Genomic DNA, 11,906 nt, shown 5'->3' with positions numbered 1-11,906 from the left:
AGCAATGTTAGAAAGCGTTCACAGCAGTGATCTAACGGGAAAAAAAACTTTCGTTCCTTCTTTTAAATTATTTATCAGGTGTATTTTATGTTAGTTTAGAAAAATGGGTTGTGGTTGGATAACTTAAAACAACTTGACAAAAGTATGAACGCACTCACGCTTGAAGCTGTTTATCAGCTGAACACAACCTTTTCCGTATACGTCACTTTGGCGGGAAGTAGATACCCAGCAAGGCTACAGGCATCCGTCATTTTAAATGCACATAGAACCTCCAGCTCAGGGTACAGGCCGGGCTGTTCACTGCGGACCCGTGTAGCGAAAGATGGCTACTTCATCCGTGTCAAAGGTAAAGTCTTATATATGTTGCGCTTCATGCATATTTGATTAAAACTTATTAATTTACTGGCAGTCGTCATACAATGTGAAATGAGACTATTTGTCAACGTTTTTAGGGCTGCTTTGTTTTCAAGCCCAGCGCTAAGAAAAAGAAGAAGACGCTCAGTCTGGGTGAGATACGCGAGTGTTTATACAACATTTGTCTTCCCGAGCTGTCGGTGGATTTAGTGGTATTAAGTTGCTGATGTCATTTTTCGCCACAGAGAGTTACTTCGTTCAGGGCTGCGAGGATGCTGAGAGCAGTGAAACACGATTCAGGTTATGTCAGGAACTGTGGGACAAAATCAAAACAGACACAGAGGTGAGGACAGATGTTCAGCAGGAAGACCAGACAGTAGACTGTAGAAAATATGTGCTCATAGTTGATTGAACTGAGAAAACAGTTAATTGCCTCTAATTTGTAATGTATGCAAGCATATACATGCATACATTAAAAATATACCATACATGGCTTTATTGTTGTATATGCAAGCATGCTTTTATTGTGTTTTAAATTTGAATATATAGTGACAAAAACAGGAGATGCTTCAGGAGTACTGTATTAATGTGATTTTTTTTTTTAAGTCGTTAATTTAGCCATGTTAGTTTGATTTTTACTGAGCAGACCCCTTTTTTTTTCTTCTACATAATACAATACAATAATACAAATACATTTTACATACATATGTACTTTTTGCTTCTTAGGTTTTACAAGATGAACTCAACAGGAAAATCTTGGACAGTTTGCTGGACTTTACGAGGAAATGCTCCTCCACACGTCAAAACAGCGACTGGGCATCACAGATGAGGGCCAGTGAAATCCCCACAGCAGCTCTAATGCTCGGTATGTAGGTTATAAGGCAGTAATATCTGATGTTTGAGTTAAAAAAAACATATGTGGCTCTCACAGCTATGTATAATCTAGTAGAAATAATCAATTTACATTACATACTGTCATCTCTACCTAATCTCAACTTCCTTTGATGTCCACTCTAGGTGTGAACATCCCAGATCACGACATGACCTTTCAGAGTCTGTCTGACATGCTAAAGCAGTCTGTCAGCCCTCACGTGGCCTCTGTGCAGGCCAAAGAGTGTGGAGGTAAGGGGTTAAGACATCAGTCAGAAATCCTTTTGTGTTCCCCTCATAGGCTTTGCTTTAAATGGTATGTGTTTCGTTTATGATTTCAGCACTGAAGCATTTGATGAAGAAGGTGCTCGAGCGGTTGATGGATACAGTTGTGGTTGTGGATGATGAAGATGAGGAGGAGAATGTGGAGACGAGCCCTCGGGTCCACAGGAGCGTGCACTGCTCTCTCGGGATACTTTGTGATTGGTACGCTGCAAGAACAAAGGTGGGTGCACAAACCACTGTTGGCGTGCATACAGAGACTTGGATTGTAAGTGATATGTATCATATATGTTTTTATTTTGTTTTTGTGTTTTTCAGAAATCTGCCACTGGTACTCCAGGGAAAAAACGTAGCTCCCAAGTCAGAGATGAGCAGCAGCAGCCTCCTGTTGTAATCATTTTCAAAGATTTAGAGGCTTTTAACCCAAGAGTCCTTCAGGACTTCATCCTCATCTGCAGGTAAATGAAGACTCTTGAGTTGAATCGCTTTCTTATTTTTACGGCTGCACATAATACACAAATAATTGCTAATGCATTTTGGATTTGCAAGCTGGGCAAGTCTCTGCTAAACAAACTCTGCTCCACAGTCAGTACATTGACCGCCTTCCACTGACATTCATCTTTGGGATCGCTACATCACCCAGTACCATCCAGCACATGCTTCCCCACTCTGTGTCCTCCCTGCTCTGTATCGAGCTCTTCCAGTCGCTGTCATGCACGCAACACCTGGCTACAGTCATTGACAAGGTAAGTTCAACCTGACCAAAGAATAAAAAAAACATAAAAACACTGATCTGTGCAAGCCTCCAGATGGGAAAACCTTCCTGATATCTATGAGTCCATGTGTACATTTAGCTTTCCAATCTGAAGACTGTTGCATGCTTAAACATATCTAACATCTTCTTTTTGAAAGCGATTTCCTGAGTGTAAGTTACATTTTAAACCTCCTGACACCACCAGGTTGCAGACGAGCAGGCTCTGGTTAGAGGCATGTTTTCCAGGAATTAGATGGTACATTTATTATAAATTGTCCTACATTTATAACATTAGTTTCTGTTTTCCATTTCAGTGCCTCAAAAAGGATGCATTTGTTTTTGAGCGAGCCATAGCTGTCACACTAACCCTAACTGCAGATGATCAGTGGCCTGGAGGATGTAAAGAAATTAAATAAAAGTAGTTAAATGTTCTTTCTTTTATTATTTCAGTTGATCCTGACATCACACATTGCTTTTAAACTCAACGGGAAAGTGATGCAGGTCCTCATCGGCGTCTTCCTCTACCATGATTTCTCAGTGAGAAACTTCATTAAGGGACTGCAGGTATGGAGCATCCTCTAACAGTCTCCTCAAGTCTGTCATCCTCCTCTTTTCTGTGTAATTCAAATACAGAAATATGTGAGTTTAAAGTTTCTGTTTGGTCTTTGTGCAGCTGGCTCTGCTCGAGCACTTTCACTCTCAGCCTCTCAGTGTTCTGTGTTGCAAGAAAAAGAAGGCTCTGTTCAACGTCACACAGCTCAGCAAACCCAACTTGGACAGGATAAGACAGCTGCCGTCGTTCAAAAGGTACTCAAACTTGTTTCTTTCTCCAATCATCCCACCCGTGTGAGTCAAAAATGCAAATGCAGCACTTATTTAGCTGCAAAAAGTGATGGTAGGTGACTTGGCATGTTATTAATTTGTGTATTTGTGTTTACCTTTTTTCAAATGTGAAAGCAAGACTTTGAATTGTTTTAATGTGTGTGTTTCGCTAGATATGTAGAGAAGCAGGAAGCACAGGAACAGGTCAATCTGATGACCGATGACTCTCACTTAAAGGTACATTCTCATCATCTGAAATGCTGAACGCGCACGTTTTCAGATCCTGTAATGTCTGAGGTTTTTGAACAAGACCTGCTTGGTCGGTTTTTAGGAGTTGTGTCAACAACTGATAAAGGATCTCCACAAATACCACAAGAACTATTATCCCATCCTGAGGTGTCTCCACACTCTGACCTCATCGTTACCTCGATATCCTCTCGGAAAACAGGCAAGAGTTCACAGTTTTAATGCCTAAGCATCCCACTATTTCTGACCTCCTGTAGGTCTAAGCTATATCTTCTTTATTACCAAAGTACTGCTGTTTAATCTGCCATGACATAACAGTGGATTAATTTGCATTACAGATCAGGGAGCTCCATTTAATATGTCTGGCGAACAGTGTATGGGAGAATGAGGACTACCAGTCAGCCATGAAGCTTGTAAAGTAAGCGTGATTTGCTGGCACATAGTAAAAAGTTGGTAACATGAACAGTCTGCTAAAAACTGACTTAAATTTTAGGCACACCTAGTATTTTAAGATGGATTATTTGTACTAATCGACAGTAAATAATTAAAAAAACTACTTGAGCAGATGAGATTGGAATATTTCACCACCAGATGGCAGCATATTCATGGTTGATCAGAAGGTTATTGTGCCTCCTGGTGGCCAAATTACTATTCATAGACAACAAACGAATGCTGTGCCTTTGTTGGATGTCTTTTTTTTTGTTTTGTTTTTTTTCTCTTTGACCCTAAAATAACCACTTGAGGTGCTAACGTGTTTTCCTTTTAGGATGCTGGCAAAAGGCGAGTTGGTTTCTTTGCTACAGAAGTGTGTGGAGATACTGCAGCTCAGCAAGTCAAAGAAGATGAAGAATGCTCTCGTCCAGCTGGAGGAACTACTTGCCAGATTCAAGCAGCTGGACAGTAAGTTGAAGATATGATTTTGTGTGATCTCGATTCAAGAAGAGATCGCTAGCAGATGGTATAACAGAGAAGGCGGTGGAGTTTTAAACCAGACTGTTTAACATAATCTCGGCGATTGAGAGGAAGCCTCAGGAATGGAGGAGAAATGTACTGGTAGCAACTTTCAGTAACAAGGGTGATGAGCAGAGGGATAAACTTGATGAGTCATTCCGTGAAGCTAGAGGAAAGAGTTTTTGAAACTAGGCTAGGGTTAGAGGTGATGATCAGCAGAGCAGCAGTGTGGCTGGATGCCAAGAAAGAGCACTACAGATGGAATTGAGTGTTGATGGAAAAGTATTGAGAAAAGGAGGTTCGTGAATGCAGTGAAGGCGGACAAGCAGAGGGCTGGTGTGACAGAGGAGGATGCTAGGCTCATGATCCACTGTGGTGACCCCATAAAAGGAGCAAGAAAATGAGTCCAGTCCCTTCTTTCCAAATGTACAAGTTTTTATCTTGTATTTCAGCTGCTACTGAAATGACTACAACTGTGGAAGCCTCTATCGCCTCTCCAATAAAAAATCTTCGGAAGAAAACAGATCTGTTCCAGCTGCAGAAGGTAACTGACCACTTAAATTGTAGTTTTTGTCTTTTGTTTCTCCAGAGGGGTTCTCCGCCTCTTTAAAACTGCTGTTTTGCTGTTGCTTAAACTCTATCGTTTTCACAGACGCTGCTGGAGATGAACGAGTCTCGGAGAGCCAAGCGACTGAGTCCATTTGAAAACCTCAGGAACGAAGCGCTCGAGTTTATCGACAATTTAGTAAAGTAAGACAAATGAGACTCTGGTTCCCCCAAATACAACTCGCATCACTGCAAACACTCTGCAGCTAATGATTTTATTCCACCCAGGAGCCATCTGTCCCCCCCAGAGTCACAGCCCCTTTATGAGGTCTGCTACTACAGTTCATCTGCCACAGTGAGACGCCACCTCAATGCCACACCTCGTACCTCCATTCAGGCTGCGCTCAGCAATCCTTACCACTATCTTCAGGTACACCTGCTTCAGCTTGTTACCTCCCTTATAAGCAGGAGGAAGTGAAAGTGAAGAAAGTTCTTCTTTTGGTGTACAACCACTAATGTGCAGCGACGTTCTAAAAACACGTGACAACTTCGACTTTCTTTTAGAACGACAGCCTGAAGAGCGAGGATGGGACGGTGTCCAACGCTGCTCCCGACATCTGTATCGCTTACAAGCTCCACTTGGAGTGCGGAAGGCTGATCAACCTCTACGACTGGCTGGAAGTGAGTTTATAAACTAAGACATTTAATAGTGAACTCATTACCTGTAATGGACCAAGGTTAAACTTCCACAGCTTCCCACTTTGCTTCATAAACTTTCTTTAGCTGGAAGCTTTTGTTTTTCTCAGTGTAAGAGAGGCTTTATTGATCCCGAGGGGCCCACGTGTCACATTATCAGTCTGAGGATTAATTATTGGCCCAGAATGACTCGGACGGTGACATGAATGAAAACATTTATTTTCAGGCGTACTCCACCGTGGTTTTGGCTGCTGAGGGTAACGATCCGGATTCTGAACATTTTGGGAAAGTGGATGAAGTCAAACAGTATCCTTCCAGGAAAAAAAAGTATTTCTCACAGATCATTTTGTGCTGCTGCTGTTTGTGTTTTGCTCAGTGAGTGAAAATGAGTAATGAGACAACAGTAAAGCAGCTACTCCTCAGTTATGTCTTTGTTTGAGTGTCATGATTGGATAAGACAGTTGAGGTAATTCTAGTTTTGTAAGCAACCCAAATACTTGGGGAGTTATAATGAAAGTTAAGAGCTGAAGAACACAAACACGACTGCTGAAATATGCCATTTACTTTTAACTTGAGTAAAGACTTTTTGTTCCTTAACTCGTCCTTTAGCGCTCGTTTCATCCGCGCTGTATCAGAGCTCGAATTTCTGGGCTTCATCAAGTCTACCAAGCAGAAGACCGACCATGTGGCTCGACTCACCTGGGGAGGCTGCTAACCACAATTGTGATGAGAAACATTTTTTTTTTAACATCTGTAGAAATTAATTTCAGATTTGTATTTTTCACTCTAATAAAAGACGTGCAAATTACACCTGCTTCTTTAAATAATAGACCGATGTCAGGTGCTGTAGGTCTTTTCTGCAATGACTGGTACACCTGGGCCAATATGCTGTTACACTGAAGCACAACTCAAACTAATTAAGACATTATAATATACTGAGGTTTCTCACACATTACTTGAAATTTGACCATGATGTCAGGCATGATACAACAGCTTGTTGCTAGGGAAAAATATGCATTGTCCATTTAGTTGGCAGTGGTTCATGGAGGCTGCTGACTCTCGCTGAGAGAAATGTCTTGTAAAGTTGTACCAAAAACCTCCAAGTGATTTTTTTTTTTCTTTTCAAACAGTTACGGTTGCCTGTGGAGGTTTTGTTTGTCTGCAAACACCTGCTAACGAGCAGCGGTAAAAAAAAAAACTCACGGTGGAGAAGGCAGGCTAGCCCTGAAAATCATCCTTTATCTTCATGTTTAACGCTGATCTGGACCATTTTCATTCAAATGAAAATGATGTACTAAATAAAGTCTTGAAAGCAGCATTATAGTTTTACAGAGAGTGAGCTGAGGGATGCTATTCCTATGCAGTTCTATATAATCCAACTTACTACTGTAATCAAAGCAGTCACCCCTTACTGGACGTGAGAAAGATTGCAGGTTTAAGGCACTTCCATATTCCATCTTTCACTTACAGTTTGAGAGTAATTTAAGCACTAAATTGACAGCAGTCCCAATGCTGTTTATCACAGCACTCGATCACATAAGTTTACTTGTATTTATTAAGCTATTCCTGATATAGTTTGACGCATCAAACCAGTTTTCAACTCTTAAAAGATGTTTATTGTTTTTAATAAGTACATTGGTTTCAAAGTGATACCAGCAGAACAAAACTCAATAAATAAAACACTGGTGGTGGGAGGGGGTGGGAGCAAATTAGCCCACTTTATGCTCAGTTTAAAAAGCAGTGAACAAACAGCAAACATACTCTTTCTGTTTAAACTTGCGTTTCTTCCACATTCTTTCAGACCGACCTGCCAACCTTGTGTAAAACTCAATGCCTGCTTTATTGTATTTACATGTAACAAAACAGAAACAAGTGACAAAGCCTGGAATGCTGGGAATCAATACAAAAGTGAGATAACTGTAGATGCACGTACAGCTGGAGGAACGTAGGCCACTGGTAGAAATAGGGTCCATTTACATGAGGAAGCACCTAGTTGCTTACAACAGAGTGGTAACAACTGACAACAGCTTCATATAAACCTTTGCCCAAAGACAGATATATGGCACAGTAAGAAAAGTTTCCTTTAAACTAGCTAAACTTAATCTCTTACAATGATGAGTTTTTTTTCGCTTCTCTTCCTCGAGATATCACGTGATAGCTTGCAGCGTGGGAAGGCCGTCTTGCAAAAATTCTGTGCCACACTCAGGAAACATCTGGAGAGAAGGGAGGTGAAATATAAATAAAGTAACCAGAAGTGCCAGTTTAAATTTAAAATCGTAGAGTTCGAAGTGAAAGCCGAGGCTTTGTCCTTTACATCGAATGTGGAAATAAGGTGGGATTAAAAATAAAAAGGAACTCACAGCTTGCAGGTTGCTCCCCAAATCGTCGCATTAACTGATCATGTGTGAACTTCACAAAGGTGTCATATTGTTCTGAAATCAAAGTCAACCAGTTAAAACATTTTACTTCACAACTATTGTTTGCTAGTTGGGGAAAATATGTGGCTAACATTTGCTGGTTCAGTTTTTTTAAACACATTAGCATTGGGTACCAACCGGCCAACTTCGAAGTCATGGTCTCCTCGTATTCCTCCCGAACCTTCTCTTCCCTTTCTTTCAGCAGGCGTTCGCAGATCATTCCAACTTGTCTGAGGGTGAATAATGGCTGTTCTTTTCTAGATGGAGAGACGCCTCCAGAGGATGTTCCTGTATAAATAAATAACAATCAAACCTTAAAACCGCACTGTAGAATGGGCTTTATGATTATTTGAGCTTAACCTTGCGCCTTTGCCCACCTGCCATGCTGGAAGCATTCATAGTAGACGACTGGGATGGGGATTCTGGCGAATAGCAGCACTCTGACTGTTGGTAGCCTCCATCTAGATGCTTTCTCTTTTGAATGCGTTTGTACTCCTGTTTGATGCTGTTGAGGATTTGTTCTAGTGGGGTAAACAGACAAGCAGGGCGTCCATTAGTAACAGCTGTCATGTTTTCACCTTTGGGGCGACCGTGGCTCAGGGGGTTGGGAAGCGGGCTCTCTGTCCTGGTCGTTGTGTCCTTGGGCAAGACACTTTACCCTACTTGCCTACTGGTGTTGGCCAGAGGGCCCGATGGCGCGATATGGCAGCCTCGCTTCTGTCAGTCTGCCCCAGGGCAGCTGTGGCTACAACCGTAGCTTGCCTCCACCAGTGTGTGAATGTGAGAGTGAATGAATAGTAGCATTGTAAAGCGCTTTGGGTGCCTTGAAAAGCGCTATATAAATCCAATCCATTATTTGACACAGAGTGACTCAACATGTTGTTGTTGCCCCCCTCCAGATAGTAAACAAGCAGGCCAACTTAGCCAGCATTACCTGCACTAAGTCTTGATGAAGACTCCCCGAATGGCGAAGGCTCCATGCTGAGATATTTCCTAGGGGATGAGGATGACGGGGACACGGGGATGCATCTTCGTCTTTTGGGGGATGTAGGACTCATGAGCGGATCGAAATCCATGGTCCTCTTCAAAGTGGCTCCACACGCCATGACTTCAGTTTGTTAAAAGGGAGAGATTGCACGTAAAAACACCGAAACAAGGCAATAACGAGGAGATGACATCAACTATTTTGGACAGCTGCTAACCGAGCCTAATTTTTTACACAACTAGCTAATTGTTAGGTTCAAATCAGTTTCCTTTGTCGATGGATAAAACTACGAGCATACTGCGCAGCTCCGGCTTTAAATGTCTGCTAGCGAACTAGCGTTAGCTACTCCTGCTAGCCAATAATAAAAATAAAAAAAACAAAGCTAACGTTAGCTGTGGCTGCCGCTGGCGTGAGCGTGTGTCCTGGTTAACATTTGTATAAAGCTGTTTTTATGTTACCTTCTGGGGAGGGGGGAAGTTGGCCTGCAGCACCGCGCTCACCAGCTCGTGTTGTTAAAGTTGTTTCTCAAAAGTTGAAGTGACGATCAGCCAGCTGCAGGCCAACTGTCTGCTGTTAGATAGGGGGGCTAGCTAGCACAACTTAGCTGCCTGTTTTTGATGCGATGTTGTCGCTGTCGGCTTCTCTGGTTAGTGACGTCACGTCTAAAAAAAAAAAAAACCCCAACAATCTCAAAACGCGTTGAATTCTGGATTATGTAGTGAACCATGAAGCGTAAACCAATGACAAAACATGACAGCGCATCAAAAGTCAAAAAGTATGGGTCATAAACCCCGTTTAATTTAATTGATAATTGGTTTAATTTTAGCTTTGAGGAATAAACTTCACATTTGACAGTTTGTTGTGATTCTTTTCTCTCCGCATCCTGTATTTCTACTCTTAATACACTCGTTTGTTTTAATATTGGAGTAAATATTGGAGTAACTGATGAAAACAATGCAGAGGCTCAGCTATTATAGCCTATTATGAAACCTGCAGCTGTTTTAGTGACAACGCTGAAGGCAAAATGTCAAACCATTACATACAGAGCCTCTGTGCTTTGCCCGAGGATGATGGACATTCCTTCTAACATCATATTACTAATTTCCGTGTGGAGTTTTTCATGTTCTCCTCGTGTCTGCGTGCGTTCTCACCGGCTTTCTCCCACAGTCCGAAGACTTGCTGTTCGTGGGGTTAGGTTAGCTGGTGATTCTAAATTGGCCATCAGTGTGAATGTGAATACGAATGAGTCTCTCTGTGTCTGTCTGATTCTCTCTGTGTTAGCCCTGCGACAGACTGGTGATCTGTTCAGCATGCACCCTGTCTCTTGCCCGGAGGTAGGTGGGACAGGCTTCAGCCCCCCGCAAGCAGAAGAGAATGGATGGAACATTTTTTTTAGCTTAAAAAAGGAATAAAATACAGCAGGTATTATTACAAAGCAATAAAAGGCCCTTTTTAAAAAAATGGGATAAAAACATGAAGGATATTACAGGGGGACATGAGTGCCTAAATGAATTAAAGAAATACATAATTAAATAAGTAATTACATTTGTCATTAATAAATTAAAATGAGAAAGAATTAATAATCAAACATATAAATAATTAATTACACAAGTTCATTTCATTAAATTATTTAATCAATTATTTATTTGAAATTTCAATTAAAATCACATCTAAACGATTATTTAATGATCTTATTATTGAATTTTTTTCAATTCATTTTGGCCCTTGTGGCGCTCCGCATAAAGCTTTCTTCTTCAGCGTGTAGAGATGGCTTCACTCAGCTGATGTGTACAGCTCTAAGCATGCCTCTAAAGGCAACAGATATTAGTAATTCCATTCTTAAAATGCTGATACAGATATCTATAATTGGATTTCAGCATGTTGACTTGGGATTATCAGTAGTGGAAATGTCATTTCCCAATTCAGCTATCAACTAATGCATTTCACACTTCTCAGCAAATCATTTTGGGACATGTTTGCCTAATTAGCTAATTTTTAGATTACGTGATTACGTGTATATGTGTTGCTTAAATGATTGACAATGTCTGACTAATGTGCATTTGTTTTTTATTGCCATATGTAATTGCGACAGATACCATTATCCGATGATCTAAAAATCTGATATTCCATAGTTTATTTTTTTACTCTTTCAAACACACACAAAATCAGAATTACCAACCATGTGTTTGTGAGGTTCCAAACACTTGTTCCCAACAGGGAAGTTGCAGAGTACCATCTGGTGGACAAACTATGCAACGTCAGCACTTGAGAAACAGCAACCAACAAATTCTTAACTTTTTAAAATTTACAAATTGCATCTGTAATATGGGATTGCCACTAGTGAGAATTTAACTGTTGATGTCAGCAAATTCTGATGAACTGAGCTGTAAATATCATTATTTACAACTGGAACTTGTCAGCATTGCATCACGAATGTGGCGACTTGGAATTAGAAAAAGTCTAAGTTGAACTGACATTTTTCTATCAGTATTTTTTGTTTGACTAGGTGTCAAACAGCAAAAGTTGAAAAAGTAGTAATTTAAGTTACTGACATCAATGGACATTTCAACTAGTGATAAATAAATACGAATGTTAAAAGGAAGAACAGTCAAAAAGCATCAAATATAGTTCAAATGTGAAGATAATTATCACCACATGAGGGCAGTGTTACACAAAAAGACACATAGGAGTTTATTCTTCTACTAACTCCTAAAAAGTACCAAGGGGTCACAAGGCGAAAGGTTAAAGAAAGGAAAGATGACACTTTCATGACTCTGAAATATTTACATTAATAGCTTTTGTCTTGTTTCTGAAAAAGTAAAATATCTTACTTTAAGGCCAATCACACTCAAAACTCACCTTTACTTGTAGAACATGTGACACTCCAATACCCCAGATAGTGACATACATTTTTGACTTTGAAAAGGAAAGAAAAAAAACCGTATTGTGCGTGTGTGCGCAGTAAGTTTAGGTACCGATAAGC

At 40.7% G+C, this 11,906-nt stretch overlaps 2 protein-coding genes across 2 annotated transcripts; one reads left to right on the top strand and one right to left on the bottom strand.

Moving 5' to 3' along the window:
* Nucleotides 1-213: 213 nt before the first annotated feature.
* Nucleotides 214-6,329, top strand: orc3 (origin recognition complex, subunit 3). Its single transcript, XM_026152397.2, has 20 exons — nt 214-346; nt 453-507; nt 600-697; nt 1,081-1,219; nt 1,372-1,476; nt 1,566-1,729; nt 1,825-1,964; nt 2,093-2,252; nt 2,711-2,824; nt 2,934-3,067; nt 3,256-3,319; nt 3,414-3,530; nt 3,667-3,746; nt 4,095-4,228; nt 4,732-4,823; nt 4,932-5,029; nt 5,114-5,255; nt 5,390-5,506; nt 5,748-5,827; nt 6,131-6,329. Exons 1-20 carry the CDS (start codon nt 323-325, stop codon nt 6,234-6,236), a joined length of 2,163 nt encoding a protein of 720 aa, XP_026008182.2. The 5' UTR covers nt 214-322; the 3' UTR covers nt 6,237-6,329.
* Nucleotides 6,330-7,114: 785 nt separating this feature from the next.
* LOC113012295 (akirin-2-like) lies at nt 7,115-9,587 on the bottom strand. Its single transcript, XM_026152398.2, has 6 exons — nt 9,382-9,587; nt 8,873-9,046; nt 8,316-8,459; nt 8,077-8,226; nt 7,882-7,953; nt 7,115-7,734 (listed from the first exon to the last, which is right to left on the bottom strand). Exons 2-6 carry the CDS (start codon nt 9,042-9,044, stop codon nt 7,724-7,726), a joined length of 549 nt encoding a protein of 182 aa, XP_026008183.1. The 5' UTR covers nt 9,045-9,046; nt 9,382-9,587; the 3' UTR covers nt 7,115-7,723.
* Between the last annotated feature and the right edge of the window lie 2,319 nt (nt 9,588-11,906).

The sequence above is a fragment of the Astatotilapia calliptera genome, chromosome 19 (assembly GCF_964374335.1).
Source record: "Astatotilapia calliptera chromosome 19, fAstCal68.1, whole genome shotgun sequence".
Taxonomy (NCBI): Eukaryota; Metazoa; Chordata; class Actinopteri; order Cichliformes; family Cichlidae; genus Astatotilapia; species Astatotilapia calliptera.
This window is presented reverse-complemented; position numbering and strand designations above follow the sequence as displayed.

What these genes read in the sequence shown, in the direction of transcription:
- orc3 (XM_026152397.2), top strand. Translation starts at nt 323, where the DNA reads ATGGCTACTTCATCCGTGTCAAAG. An exon ending in CTACTTCATCCGTGTCAAAG is followed by an intron (nt 347 to 452) that starts GTAAAGTCTTAT and finishes CAACGTTTTTAG; the next exon opens with GGCTGCTTTGTTTTCAAGCC. An exon ending in CAGATTCAAGCAGCTGGACA is followed by an intron (nt 4,229 to 4,731) that starts GTAAGTTGAAGA and finishes CTTGTATTTCAG; the next exon opens with CTGCTACTGAAATGACTACA.
- LOC113012295 (XM_026152398.2), bottom strand. Translation starts at nt 9,044, where the DNA reads ATGGCGTGTGGAGCCACTTTGAAGAGGACCATGGATTTCGATCCGCTC. An exon ending in TTCATCAAGACTTAGTGCAG is followed by an intron (nt 8,460 to 8,872) that starts GTAATGCTGGCT and finishes TTACCCCACTAG; the next exon opens with AACAAATCCTCAACAGCATC. An exon ending in GAATGCTTCCAGCATGGCAG is followed by an intron (nt 8,227 to 8,315) that starts GTGGGCAAAGGC and finishes TTATTTATACAG; the next exon opens with GAACATCCTCTGGAGGCGTC.